The 13,174-nt window shown below is 44.5% G+C and overlaps 1 protein-coding gene across 6 annotated transcripts in view; it reads right to left on the minus strand.

Annotated features, from left to right (window-relative positions):
* Positions 1 to 4,946: 4,946 nt before the first annotated feature.
* SPPL3 (signal peptide peptidase like 3) overlaps positions 4,947 to 13,174 on the minus strand; it is a 58,626-nt gene continuing 50,398 nt past the window's right edge. For all 6 annotated transcript variants that reach the window (XM_042866073.1, XM_042866072.1, XM_042866069.1 and 3 more), the window contains 5 exons: positions 10,392 to 10,498; positions 9,281 to 9,444; positions 7,846 to 8,045; positions 6,790 to 6,899; positions 4,947 to 6,151 (listed from right to left, as the gene is read on the minus strand). In XM_042866073.1, coding sequence (XP_042722007.1) covers positions 6,080 to 6,151; positions 6,790 to 6,899; positions 7,846 to 8,045; positions 9,281 to 9,444; positions 10,392 to 10,498 — 653 coding nt within the window. In that variant the 3' untranslated portion in view covers positions 4,947 to 6,079. The remainder of the gene's footprint in view (positions 6,152 to 6,789; positions 6,900 to 7,845; positions 8,046 to 9,280; positions 9,445 to 10,391; positions 10,499 to 13,174) is intronic.

Genomic DNA, 13,174 nt, shown 5'->3' on the forward strand with positions numbered 1-13,174 from the left:
TCCTGTGGTGTCATTTATTTATGTGGAAAGAAAACAGCAAGATTATATTACATGAAAGAACAGAAGATGAATAAAACCTGATTTTAAAAACTTTTTTATAGCACCACCCCTCCCCTTTTTTTTTTTCTAAATTCAAATGTGACAATTTAGAATAGTTTCTTCCAGTCCCAAGATACAGAAGCACGACCCTCCCTGCCCCCCATACAGCGGTTGTGCCCATGCTTTGCAGTGTGCTGGGTGGTTGCTACTGCAGATGTCCCAGTAATACAGATAATCCCTTTGCAGGTCGCTTGCTGGCATGTTGGGCAGAGTTTGAATTTCTCCTTGCTGCTGCCATAATCTGGCAGAGCCAGGCAGTGAGATCAGTAGGTCTACTGGAAAACCAGTCCAGTGATTGCAAATGTGTTGTAAATGAAAGTCTTCTGGGTGTAAAACACACTCTTCTAGCTCCATTTCCACTTGTATCTCTGATGATTTTTTTAAGCCTCACTTAATGACTCTGTAGGAGGAAGTAAGATTACAAAGTTCTTTTTCTCCTCACAGCCACCCAGCTAGAGCAGGCACTGCAGGCCCAGTCACTGCAAGGAAGTGAGGACTGGGAGCACAGTGTTACTGTTCAGTGCTCATCTTTACTGAATCGCCAGTGCACCAGAAGAGGCAGTCACTGTTAGGCCACACCTGCTGCACTGTTTTCCTTTGCTTCATCGTTCTTTTACACCTGCTTTCAGCCTCTTCCTCCTCATACCTCCTTCAATCAGCAACACTAAATATTGCCACTTGTCTCCAGAGGTGAGTGAAATTGCCCCTGTGCCCTCAGAGCGGAAGACTGGACTGGGAGACTGGCTGCCAACACCTCAGCTGGCAGAGCACACACTGCAATCAACTACAAACTAGATATACCAAAATCCCACGCGGACCTTTTGCTGAGAACACCGTGTGCAGCATCAAGCAATTGCCTGCCCACAGGGAGCCCTGCTGCATGCATGTGACCACAACTTGCCTTTGTGAGCTCCTGGATAGCACTCTGCATGCCTCCTTAACGAGCTTCCTGCTAGCTGACATCAGTACAGCAGCTGACCTGGCTAACTGCATATTTGGTGCTGATTTGCTCAATGCAGCTCTGTCACTGCATTCAACTTAGGCTGCACATCACCAAACTACAGAAAGGGTGGAGCTGGTCAAAAATCACTGGCCTAAGTACAGCATGACTTTAATGTTCAGGAGCCTAGGAATGTTTTCCAAGGCTGTAAGAGATCCCTTTTGCTGTTATCTAAAAAAAGCCCCATGCTTTAAAGGTGCAAAGTCTGTTAAAAAAAAAATGCATTTCCAATACCTTCCTGGCTGCCACAGGTTCAGGCAGGTACAGGTAACCAGCCTCACAGCACAGTTCTCAGCACTATTTTGGGGTAAACAACACAGTTACACACAAAGTCCTCCACAGAGCTCCCAGAGCAAAGAGCTGGCTTTTCACTGAGCAATATACAGAGATCCTATTCCACTGCTGCTGTCTGAGATAATTTCAGCTTTAATGCATGTCTGTCTGCTCCTCAGGGCTGTTACAGAAAAAAAAATTGCTGAAAGAGCAAAACACCATCAAGTTCTGCAGCTTGTTAAATAGAGCTCTGAGCAAGATCCACCCCCAGCCTGAGCACTAACCTGGCTGTGTGTGAGCAGGGCCACGCTCTCTTACAGCAAAAGCTCAACTTCAGGTTGAAACCAAGTTTGTCGTGACAGTTTACAAACTGAGCCAACATAGCAAAGATTCCAAGATGGGAAAACCAGGTCATGTGCAACTTATGGGGGGGAGGGACAGCTGCACTTGTCAAGGACACTTTTGCCCACAACCCTCTGAATGTACATTAAATAGGTTACAAATGAACTGCAGGGAATGAAGCAAGGAAACCTTGGAGGATTTCAGCTGGAGGTTAAAAACTCACCAATTAAGAAGAGTTTCCAGGACAGGAGGCCTGGCCGTACAGTGGCAGCACATCTGCACTGCTCTGCTCCAGGGGTTCCTGGACAGCCCAGCTGAAGAAACAGTTACAGTAACGTGGGGCACCTAAGATGTCCTAGGACTCAACTGAAATTACTGTAGCACTGCTTTCACACCAGATCTCCTCTACTTGTCCTTCTGATGTGTTTTTGCTAAGCAAAAAAAACCCCAAAATAATAAAAAAAAAAACACAGACAAACAAACCCAAACAAACAAACAAAAAAGGACAAATGGTTTTAAATGGTTTTAAATTAAATTTTGCTTTGCCTAATCTGAAAGCCCTCATTAAATACCACAGCCACATGTTCCAGTTTCACTGGGGATCATAAAAGGCATACAAATTACCAAATTTGAAAGACTACAGTAAATAAAAAAGCTGAACACCTGTAAACACAAGAAAAAATAAAGATGAGAAAAGGCAGCAGTGGGATTTGAATGAAAGTGCAGTCTGCCACTGCTGTTTACCTGCACAACATCCAAACCTTGCTCACCACTTGTATAAAGAGAAGACCAGACTTCTGCATCCATTTCTCCCTTACTGAGGTCAGTCCTAAGATGAGGTCAGTCCCAATGGTCAGCACGTGTTTCCTCATCGCTCCCATGACTTCTTCCCCTTCTCTCAGTGAACACACTCCATTTCCACGCTCACAGCAGGAAATGTTCACCTCCACAAGCAGCTGCTGCATGCCACACCATGGAAACTGCAGCACCCGTCCCAGGCTGCTCCCAATGGGCCACTGCACACCTGGAATTACTAGTCTGCATTTGCGAAATACATCCAAACCAACTCCAAATCTTTTCAAGATGAAGATGAAGTCCTGTGGGGAAACTTCAAAGCTGTCAGCAGCAGTTTCTAAGCTGACTGTTCCCAAAGACACAGCAGAACACCAAGCCCAGAACTGTTTGCTACCTGGCATTTTACAGTGCTGGTTCCAATCCTAACCAGCAGTCAGAGCTTTTTTTATTATTATTTTTGACAGTAACTTTTTACACTCCTAAATAAAAGCTTTTGTTAGACGAATATTTTTTTCCTGACAACTTTTCCCAAGAAGACAGGTGCTTCCAGACTGCACTGCAGGAATCTGTATCAAGTGCTTAATGAAAGAGTTGAACAAAACGTAAAACCAAGAAGGGACCCAGCAGGGGCAGGGATTCCATGCCCAGACGGCCCTAGGAAATCCAAAGGACCACAGCAGTGCGCTCAGTTTCATCCTCAACATGCAGTCGGCCAGACCAAAGGAACAAGGCCAGAAGGTTCAGAGCGCCCAGCAGCCGAGTGCTGAGGTACAAATCCTTTCTATTCCCCCACAAAGTTGAGCTTGTTCTCAACACGACAGCAGTGGGACTAAGTGTTATAAGCTGTAATTTAATCAAAAATCTTAGGGGAATGTTTTTGTCTCTGCAAACGCAACAACTTTGTACAGCTATGCTTCAGTTAACCTAAGGCACCACAATCCTCCTCTTGTCAGTGGTGGCTGCCATTGCAATATTGCAAACCCCTTTGGGTTCAACATTGTTCACCTGGCAGCTGCAGGCTTCCACCTGGGAAGGCAGGCCATCATTTCAGAGGTGGTTTAGAAACAAAGCGCTTCATTTACAACCCCATTTCTTGGTGCAAGTCAGAAGGTCACACACACAGCACACATCAAGGCAATACTGATTTATAAGAAGGCTAAATTCATTCTAATTAAATAGCACTTCTAGAACTTTCTCCAGAATTCTTTTAAGTGTAGAGAATCACTAATAGGCACGGAGTAGAAATGCCACTACAAAACCAGAGAAAGACTTTTTATTTTAATTGTAAAGGAGGGCACTCACAAGAAACTGAGAGCACTTGAGATGTGCGATGCTAGCGGGGGGATGGAGGGACTGAGATGATAAGGCTTCAGCAGACAGATCTAGAGATATATTCCACTGCTTCAGTACCCCCAGGCAAAAAAATGGTGTCCTTTTTCTCTCTGAATACACTCACCAATATTTTATTCTCTTAAGTTTTCAGCTACACTCAAACTTAACGTCCCTCTGTCCCAAGCTGACTGCAAGTCTGGGATCCAATACCCACAGTAAATGCAGATTTTAAATTTAAAAATATTTACTTCTGAAAGTAACCATCATCTGACAGCGAGCATCTAACATCTAACCATCATCTGACAGCGAGCATCTAACATCTAACCATCATCTGACAGCGAGCATCTAACATCTAACCATCATCTGACAGTGAGCACGGCAGGGACACAACAGAGAAAATGCTTTCGACCAAGTGAAAGAGAAGAATGGGGGAAAACAACCAGTCACAGCAGCCTCCTGCTGCCCACCCACCCGAAAGGGCTCAGGACCACCTCCAGCCCTGGGCTGCTGGGCTGCTTCTTAGTGTCCTCACGTTTTACCCACCTCACATCTGCTTCAGCCCATGCAGAGGCACTGCAGCGCCACGGCCTGCAAGCTCAGACCTGCTGAGGAGAACAGAGGAAGATGTCAATTAAAAACAGCACAGGCAGATGCTTTGGCCAGACAGAAATTTTGCTCCTGTAATAACAGAGCAGAAAGGATCAGACATTTCTAAACTCCCTTACCTGTTTGTAACAAGGCACTGCCTCGCAGGTCCTTTCAGTCAGACCTCAGTCTGAAACATTCCTGTTTTCCTTCCCTCAGCTCTCAGGTCTCGGCACCAGGCTAACGAGGTGCAATGAACGAACATTCTGGTTAGCTCAGGGCTGCCTTTCTGGCAATAAAGCAACAGAACTGGAACTGCTGGTTGGAAAAAAGCAGCCACCAAAACATCTCAAACAGGCTGTCAGGTACAGAGCACCAACACACAGACTGACCAGGCACAACAGGAAAGGACAGTTTGCTTTTTTTCCTTTTTTTTTTTTTCTTTTTTTTTCCTTTAAGGGGCAGGGCATGGAAAAATACAGCACACTAATGAAACAAAATGCAAAAAAATACAAAAAAATAGAAAATAGAAAAAATGTATTTACAAGTGATACATTACTATGATCAGAAAGCACAAAGACAATTGCTGCTATAATACATGCACCGGGTCAGGAAGGAACTACTAAAAACCTGCAAGGGAGCTGTTTGTAAAAAAGGAAGAAAAAAAAAAGACACCCTTCCCATCCCTCCCCCCTGAAACAAACAGGGTCAGGTTTCAATGTTTTGCTTCCCTACTTTGCTACATTGATCAAAATCAAATATCCCCTGAAGTCCATGAGTACAGTCGGTACAAATACGACATGTCAAACTGCAGGTTTGGTTTCAGGACGGGGGAGAAAAACAGCAGCTCATTGTAGATTCATATACAAGAAAGCCAGAGTAAACTGCTCTACATGCTAAAAATTACAGCAAGCCCCTGTCTGCTACATAGCATGATCTTAGCAGGTTTTCCTTTTTATTTATTCATATATATATCTATATGTGTGTGTATATATATATGTATAAAAATCGTGCCCTTTTTCACTGCAACATGACATCTGCGTGGAAATGTAACTTGTTACAACAAATCTTTATATGTATACTGCAAGAAGTCACTCAATGTCTGTGGATTTAATAAGTAACCTCACACCACAGGAAATATTTAATAAATCAAAAACAAAAACCAAAAACAAACCAAAACAAAAACCCCAATATTGTGACAGAAGACCTTCTGTCTCAGTTCTTTTCAAAACTGAAGTCCAACAGGAAACTGGTCCCAATGCATATGAGGGTTCGCTGAAGAAGCTTCAGTTTGCCTAACTGTTTTTTTTCTCTTAGTGTTCACGAGTTTTTGAACGACTTCAAGCCGTTTTCAATTTCAAGTCTGTCTCTTCCTCTCTCAGTAGGTAACAGTCTGCTACTGATCCATCAGAGTGAGGAAAAGAGGAAAGTGGCTGCAGTTGCACGAAGGGTCCCCAGTTCCACATCTGCGGGGCGATGAGACGGAGCTCCGGAACACCTTAGCTTTTTTCCTTCCCTTCCTTTCAATTCTTTCATACAAGTCCTGTAGTTGGTACCTTCCCAAGTACCTGGCAGCCAGTCCAGCTTCAGGAGATGACAAAGCCACAAGATAAAGTGAAAGGGACCAGTGCAGAAGTTCAGGTCACTGCTCCATCATACTTCCAGGAAACGGGAGCTGCTGGACTTAGAGTGGAAAGGCTCAGACCACATGCGGCGTAGATCGCCCTGGGCAGCAAAACAGCACAGGAGACTGCACTTAGAGACTGCAGAGCCTGCTTAGAAGTCCGACTTTAAAGTACAGGTATAACCATGGGCATATCTGAAAGCTAAACTGTTCTCCACCCGTTTTGCAGATTGCAATCAAGACAGTAAAATACATCCTTCCTTTCCACCATCAGGTCAAAATGGTTCATTTCTGAGGCAGATCTACCTCAAATATTTATGTGGGTGGAAAATTCTGCCCTTTCTTAGGCTCTGTTCTCTAGATTGCTAGATGGATATTTCAAAAATAACCCCACAACAGTAAAGATAACATTGTGTGTAGACCTGCCTCTCCTCTCTCAATTCATCCTTTGTGCAAACGTTTTCTTTCATGGCCAGCTGGGGGAGGACAAACTCTGTTATTTAATTAAGGCAGCTCCTAACACTTCTGAGTTTAGTTTACATTTACTTCATGCGCACACTTTACTTTCTAGTTTAAGTCTCTCCGTTACTCAGCGCCCCAAAGTGAGAATTCCCACAGGAGCAGCTGCACATCAGTTCTTGACCTCGGCTGTTGGTGAGCAGTGGACACGCAGCCCCCAGGACCTGCTGCCCCTGCTGCAGGAGCACTGACCTCATGGCCAGCAACGATCCGACCTTACCTTTAAATATGCCATGGTGAGGAGCGGCAATAAGGTAAAAGGTACCAAGTACAGGAGGGCAGGCTGGGCTGCCCGGTGAATACGAGAGGCTACTGTTGCAGTTAATAGGCCTGTAAAAGAAAGAAGCGACTGAACATCTTCAAACAGCATACGGATGTTCTGTGCCTTTTCATCCACAGGTGTTTCCTTACCCACCGCTGTAAGACAGGCTATGGAAAAATGTATTTATCTGTGCTTTGCTTTCCCTAAATAGTTATAAGCTATTCTATTTTAATATTAGGCCGTGCTGAGCCCCTCACTACAGTTTTAAACCTCAGAGACTAAGCTAATAATAACAAACTGTAACAAAAAGCAAAGGAGAGGAAACTGAGTGCACCACGCTGAACGGTTTTATGTGCTACTCAGTGCTGGTGCTTCTTGAGAAATGAGGGGCTGGAAGGAAGGATTGTTCACACCAGGAACACCTTTCCTGGAGATGTGCCCAAGAGGAACACGGGGGAAAGCCAGGGGTGGGTGGGTAGGGAACACAACTGGAAAGAAATGATCTCTCCATTGCATCTGCTGAAGGGCTGAGGAGATCCAGATGCACACACACACAGATCCAGATGCACACACACACAGATCCAGATGCACACACACACATCTTGACCAAGGAGAAAAAATCCGTTAGTGAGGAGAGGGACAACAGCTACTTCAAATCACAGATGGCATTCCAGCTGCAACTATTTACAGTTTTCTGTACATACTAAAATGTTACAGGATCATAAGGCTTAACACTAGAACACAAAAATACTGCACCTATCATCTATTTGTACTCTTTCACAGCATAACCCATGTAGGAATTCCCATGTTTTCTGCCTTACCCACATATGAGCAGAGCAGCTTCTGCAATCGTAAAGCAAGGCACAAAAAGTTCCTCACAGAAAGATGCTGATAATCTCTTTCATCCTCAAAATAAAAGCCTCTGTACTTTGTTTCATCGCCTTTCAAACCCACATCTACAATAATCCCACTCTTGCTCACTAAGCAGCTAACCATATTAAACCACTTACTTACCTACAAAATATCCAATGAGTGTGCAGTGAAAGTAAGAGACCTTCTGCATACGTCCAGAGATGTTCCCTGGTCCTGGGGCACCACAGGAATCGCTGTTGGCTTGTTTTTTGTAGTTATCGTAGCGCAGGACGAAGCAGAGCAGAAGACCTGGCATCACAATATCTCCAATCCCCAGCATAGAGAAGTGGCTGCCCGTGGAACTGCAGAGCAATTGAAACTGGGTTTGCACCCCTGCACGAGGTAACAAGCTCCAGACTCCACTTTGTTTCTGAGCTTCATTTTGCACATGCCCTGCTTATACTGGCAAACTTTTATGCAGTAGAAACTATCACATAAATACCAGCCACTAAAGACTTTCCTTAGTGACTTCATCACCATGTCAGCTCAGTTTTAAACGTTCTTATTTAGACACTTGCTCCAAAGCAGGTATTCCTACTTGCAGGGTTTAAGCTGCTCTGCTGGAAGTCCCTCAGTGAAACAGCTCCACCAGCTCAGTCCTTCAATCACCTCTCTCCCCTCCAACGATGGGAGCTGGGTACCAGCTGACAGTTCTACCACCCATTTGATTCACACTGATAAACACTGTGCCTTCATTCCAGTGTAGATTAATCTCCTCTAATGTGAAACAATAAATCAGTTTATGGCCTTTTCAGATCTTTGGCTTAATTCAGACACAACGCATATAAAACTGTAATTCTGTTGGATTCCCAGGAAAGAGCCAACTGCTAAGCACATTAAAAATTGAAATCTGCCATTAACACGAGATCTTTTTCTGAAAACAGTGCCAAATAAGTTTACTGCAGAATAACTAACCAATTTTCTTGTTATCAGTGCAGATAATCACCCCTTAATCTCTGCTATTTCAGCACTCCAGCATCGAAAGAAGAATAAAATAATGATATGGCAACAGACTGCGCGGCTTCTGAAGCGCTCGCAGGCTGTGTGGAGCTGGCTTAAAACCCTCATCAAGGAGCTCCTGCCGTGGAGAGATGTGGAATAATCTCCCTCCAACACAGCGCTTCACCCGCTAAGTCTTCACTGCCCACCCCAGTCTCCACCTCCCCCTGCAGTTATGCAGTACTTATGACTACTCTAATTTCAGAATAAACCTCAGCTCTTTTTGGTTTTAAGCAGGAATTCATCAACACGTAACTGTAGCAGAAGTTATTAAACTGCAGAACTCACATCAAAGTGTATCCTGTTCTGAACGGGCCAGGACCTAACTTAGGATCATTTCTGCATGCATGAGACAGCAAACAGGAAGCACCTAATCCTTAAACTCTACTACAGACACTGTTATCACAAAGAGGGATTGATCAAATAGGAAACCAAGCTGGTGTTTTCCAATAGCATTAGCAGAGAATAGAATTACTGCTAATAGAGTGCTGAGGGAAACTTTTCTTCCATAGTAGCATGAAAGAATTGCTGATTTTACCTTGGAAATACAAGTTTACCAGGCAGCGACAGACGGGGAACATCTCTGCCCACGTTTGGCCCCAGGTGAAGCTTCCGGGATAAAACGTCGAGGGGATTATCAGCAGGTTGTGTGGCCACTTTCACCATCACATTGCTGTTAAAGATGTATGCAGAAAAGAAGACCTGCGGAGCAAGAAAATCCTTAGAAAGGACAAACTGTGATTACACAGCAACTTAAAGCAGCTTTTTCCCCCTTCTTTTTGCTTCACCTATTCAACAGAAGATTGTTTTCATTTCCATATGCATATGTTGTAGACATGGTAACAAAATGCAGAATGGTTTTTAGAAAAAGTGTTGTTTGTTGGTTTTTATAAACTATTTTAGTTTTTTACACTATTACTCCTCAAGAATAACTGGAATACTTTCTGATATCAAGATACTGACCAACAGGTACTGCAATATCTGGACAACGAGCACCAGGAAGAGGATGGCACTGAGGCACCCAGTATAAGAAAGCTTGAAAGCAGAGGAGAGGGAAGCACAGTGCTCAGCCTGGGTGATGCAACGCTTATTTCTAACAGGCTCTCACACTACAGCTCGCACACAGAAAGACTGACTCACTGCCAGAGCTGTCAGCAAGGGCCTCCCAGTCAGTGCCTGCTGCTATGCAAAGGTGGAACTACACGCTTTCAGCATTACCAAATATATTGTCAGGTTTCTTGCAAAAGCGCTGTAAGATTTTATGCCAGCTTCACTGGCCATAAATCAGTTTGCATTCCTGTTCTGAGGATTCCACTGCTAGTCTTAAGTTGGCACGCAGCACCGTGCAGCGTGGAGAAGGCTTTACATTCATTTGGAACTGCTTGTTCTGATCTGCAGCCAAGCCTTCAAAATTGAAGGTCTCGTTTTTTCTTAGAATCTGCCAAAGCTGAAGTATTCTAATGATGTTTCTGCTTTTGTTAGCTAATTAGGGAGGAAATTATAATGTATTCCACTGAAGGCTTTAAGTTTTCAGAAGAGAGCAATGAAACTCAGCTTCATACTAGCACGTTTCATGTGAAGACAGCATAAGACCAATTACAAATCCAAACAATAAAAACAGTTTAAGCAGAACAAAACAAAGCACTTACCCAAAAGACATCATAAATTAGTAACCCAGAGAGCAGCAAGCAGGAAACCTTCAGGCTCGGGAGCCGGACAAAGGCTATCATTGCAACACACAGGCCCATAGCCAGAGCTACAAAATGCAAGTACACAATTAGTGCATTAAAAATAAAAACAAACCCCAAACCAAACAAGTAACAACAAAAAGAGAAACCAATACTCCTCCCCCCCCCCAAAAAAAACCCACCACTCAGAAGAAGCTTCTGTTTGCACCTGAGCAGCACTGCACTAGATGGATTTCTAGTATTTCCAGATACTGAGGTTCTCGCATGTCAAGAGAAGACAAAATACATTCAGGAGGAACACATCCATCTGACACGTCCCCATAGAAACAGAAATACCACTCCACTTCCACTGTCCACCACAAGTAAACGTTCTCATGATCAGAGTCCTAGAGACCACCTCCCCCACAGAACACAAGCTCTCCAGTTACAAACAACATCCCAGCTTTCAACCCTCTGTGCCCCCAGCAGGAAACAGCTCCAGAAATCAACATGCTAACGTCGCACAGTACGACCAAGAAGCACTCAAACCAATCTTCTACTCGAACAAGATGGTGCAAGGCTGCCCAAACATCAGCTGTGAGCTCCTACTGTTTAGAAGTACAGGGATCTCCCAGTAACAAACATCTGTGTGAACGCCTGCCCAGCAGTGGGAAAACAGGGGAAGTCCTCTCTCAGGGGTGAGCTTTCAGACACACCAGCAAACTGCACTGACTGATGCTGCAGGCTCAGAGTTGTCAATTCTGTTCCAGGAGAAGATCAAGGATGCGCAACGCAAAATTAAACCTGAAACGTGACACACATGTCTAGAAAGGGGAGGTGGGGGGAACCTTTCCTCTGCAGTCACAAATCCAATCCCCTACGTATTTTGTCAGCAAAGCTCACCAGCATGACAACTTGATCAGGCCACAGTTCACAAGTCAACATTCTAACTCTCACACCATCATTGCAGAATAGCAAAAATCCATTACGCTTGCATTTCATCCAGAAGATACGGAGTTCTTCCATCAAAGCACTACAGAGACAATTTAGTACAGATTCGAGAGACAAAGCCGTGGAGCAGCTCCCAGCACAGCTGCACGCGATGCCCAGCCTGCCAGGCCCACCTCGACATCCCCATGTAACCCTGAGCAGCACGGCTGCCAGTTTTAATGAAGAGATGTGATTACTGAGATTAAAAAACAAGTATCCTAAATCACGCTGCATTATTGCAACTTGTTATAGAACATAAATTATCAATGTTTAAGGAATTTGACACAGCAAAGCAGGGAGCGAAAGAAGCGCGTTCAGTAATTCAGTACAGCCTTCAGTTGCAGACTTCCTCTGAAGAAGAGCAAATACAAAGGAACAGGCTGTCTGAAATCAAAGAGATTTCTCCAAAGCCAGTGCTAATAATAGCTCAGGCTGGCCTATGTTTAGGAGAGGATTTCCACGTTATAATTAACTGGAAGTGGAGATATTTTAACCGATGTGAACTTTTAGCCATTGTTTGCACAGTCAGTTCCTGCACCGTGGAAATTCACACAGGCACCCATCTGACATCTTCACTGCACCGAGTGAACAGAGTGTTTAAAAGGGGGAAGAAAAATGGAGAGATGGACGGCTGGAGAGAGACAGATGGAGGGACAGGCAAACAGAATGTTGGGCAGATAGATGGAAGAAGGATGGAAGGACAGATGGGACAGAGCATCAGATGGACGGACAGAAAGGCAGACGGCAATGGATGGAGTGTCAGTGGAAAGACAGACTGATGGACAGGCAGAAATACAGGCAGTGCTGGAGGAACAGACAGGAGGACACACGGACAGGATGACGGAGTGCTGGATGGAAAGACAGACGGTCAAACTGAATGTTGGATGGACAGAGACGGCCCGTTTGTCCTTCTGTCTGTCTCTCTATGCACCCTTTCATGCACGTGTCCTTCTGTTCATCCTTCCATCTGTCTGCCTGTCTCCACCCTTGTCTGTCCACCAGTCTGTCCTGCAAATGTCCATCAGTCCACCCAGTTGCCTGTCAAATCCATCTTTCCATCTCTCTGCCCTCTGCCAGAGGTACCAACTGACAGGAAGATGGACGGACAGACTGAAGGATGGGCACTGACAGACAGAGGGACAGATGGAAAGATGGTCAGTTTGTCTTTCCGTCCATCCTTCAGTCTGCCAATCCATTCATCTTTCTGTCTCTCTGGCCATCTGACTGTCTTTCTGTCCATCAGTCCATTAGTCTTCCCATCCATCCGTCAGCCCATCAGTCCGACTGCCAGCAGGACAAACTGACAGACAACGAGACAGAAAGAAGGACCAACACACAGACCGAAAGCTGTGCCAACAGCAGCTCAGCTGGAAGTGCTGAATTGACAGCATGACCTGAAAGTCACCATTCAGTCAAGTGAAGGGACTGACTTCCACACTCCAGCAAGCAACACCTCTTACAAAAGAAGGATATTCTGAGGAATATTCTGAAGATTACAATTAATCCTGCATATGTGATTAAATCTTAGGCTTGCAGTTGTATTTTTTTTTTTAGCTCTATTGACCTACTGCAACCAGAACAGATGAAATCAGTGGTGCAATTTCTGTTCTGCAGATCATTATGTAAACAAGCAGGACTTAAGCTTCACCCATAAGCCACCAGTTGACCTTTGAAACAGGTGCTGAAGCTGTGACCTAATTACACACCTACAGAACTCTCAAAGTGTATTTACAAAGCAGAAATAAATACACACTGTGCAGCAGTTTCTCTTTGGT

Source organism: Lagopus leucura, unplaced genomic scaffold (genome assembly GCF_019238085.1).
Source record: "Lagopus leucura isolate 7727_CA_CO unplaced genomic scaffold, USGS_WTPT01 Super-Scaffold_806, whole genome shotgun sequence".
Classification (NCBI taxonomy): domain Eukaryota; kingdom Metazoa; phylum Chordata; class Aves; order Galliformes; family Phasianidae; genus Lagopus; species Lagopus leucura.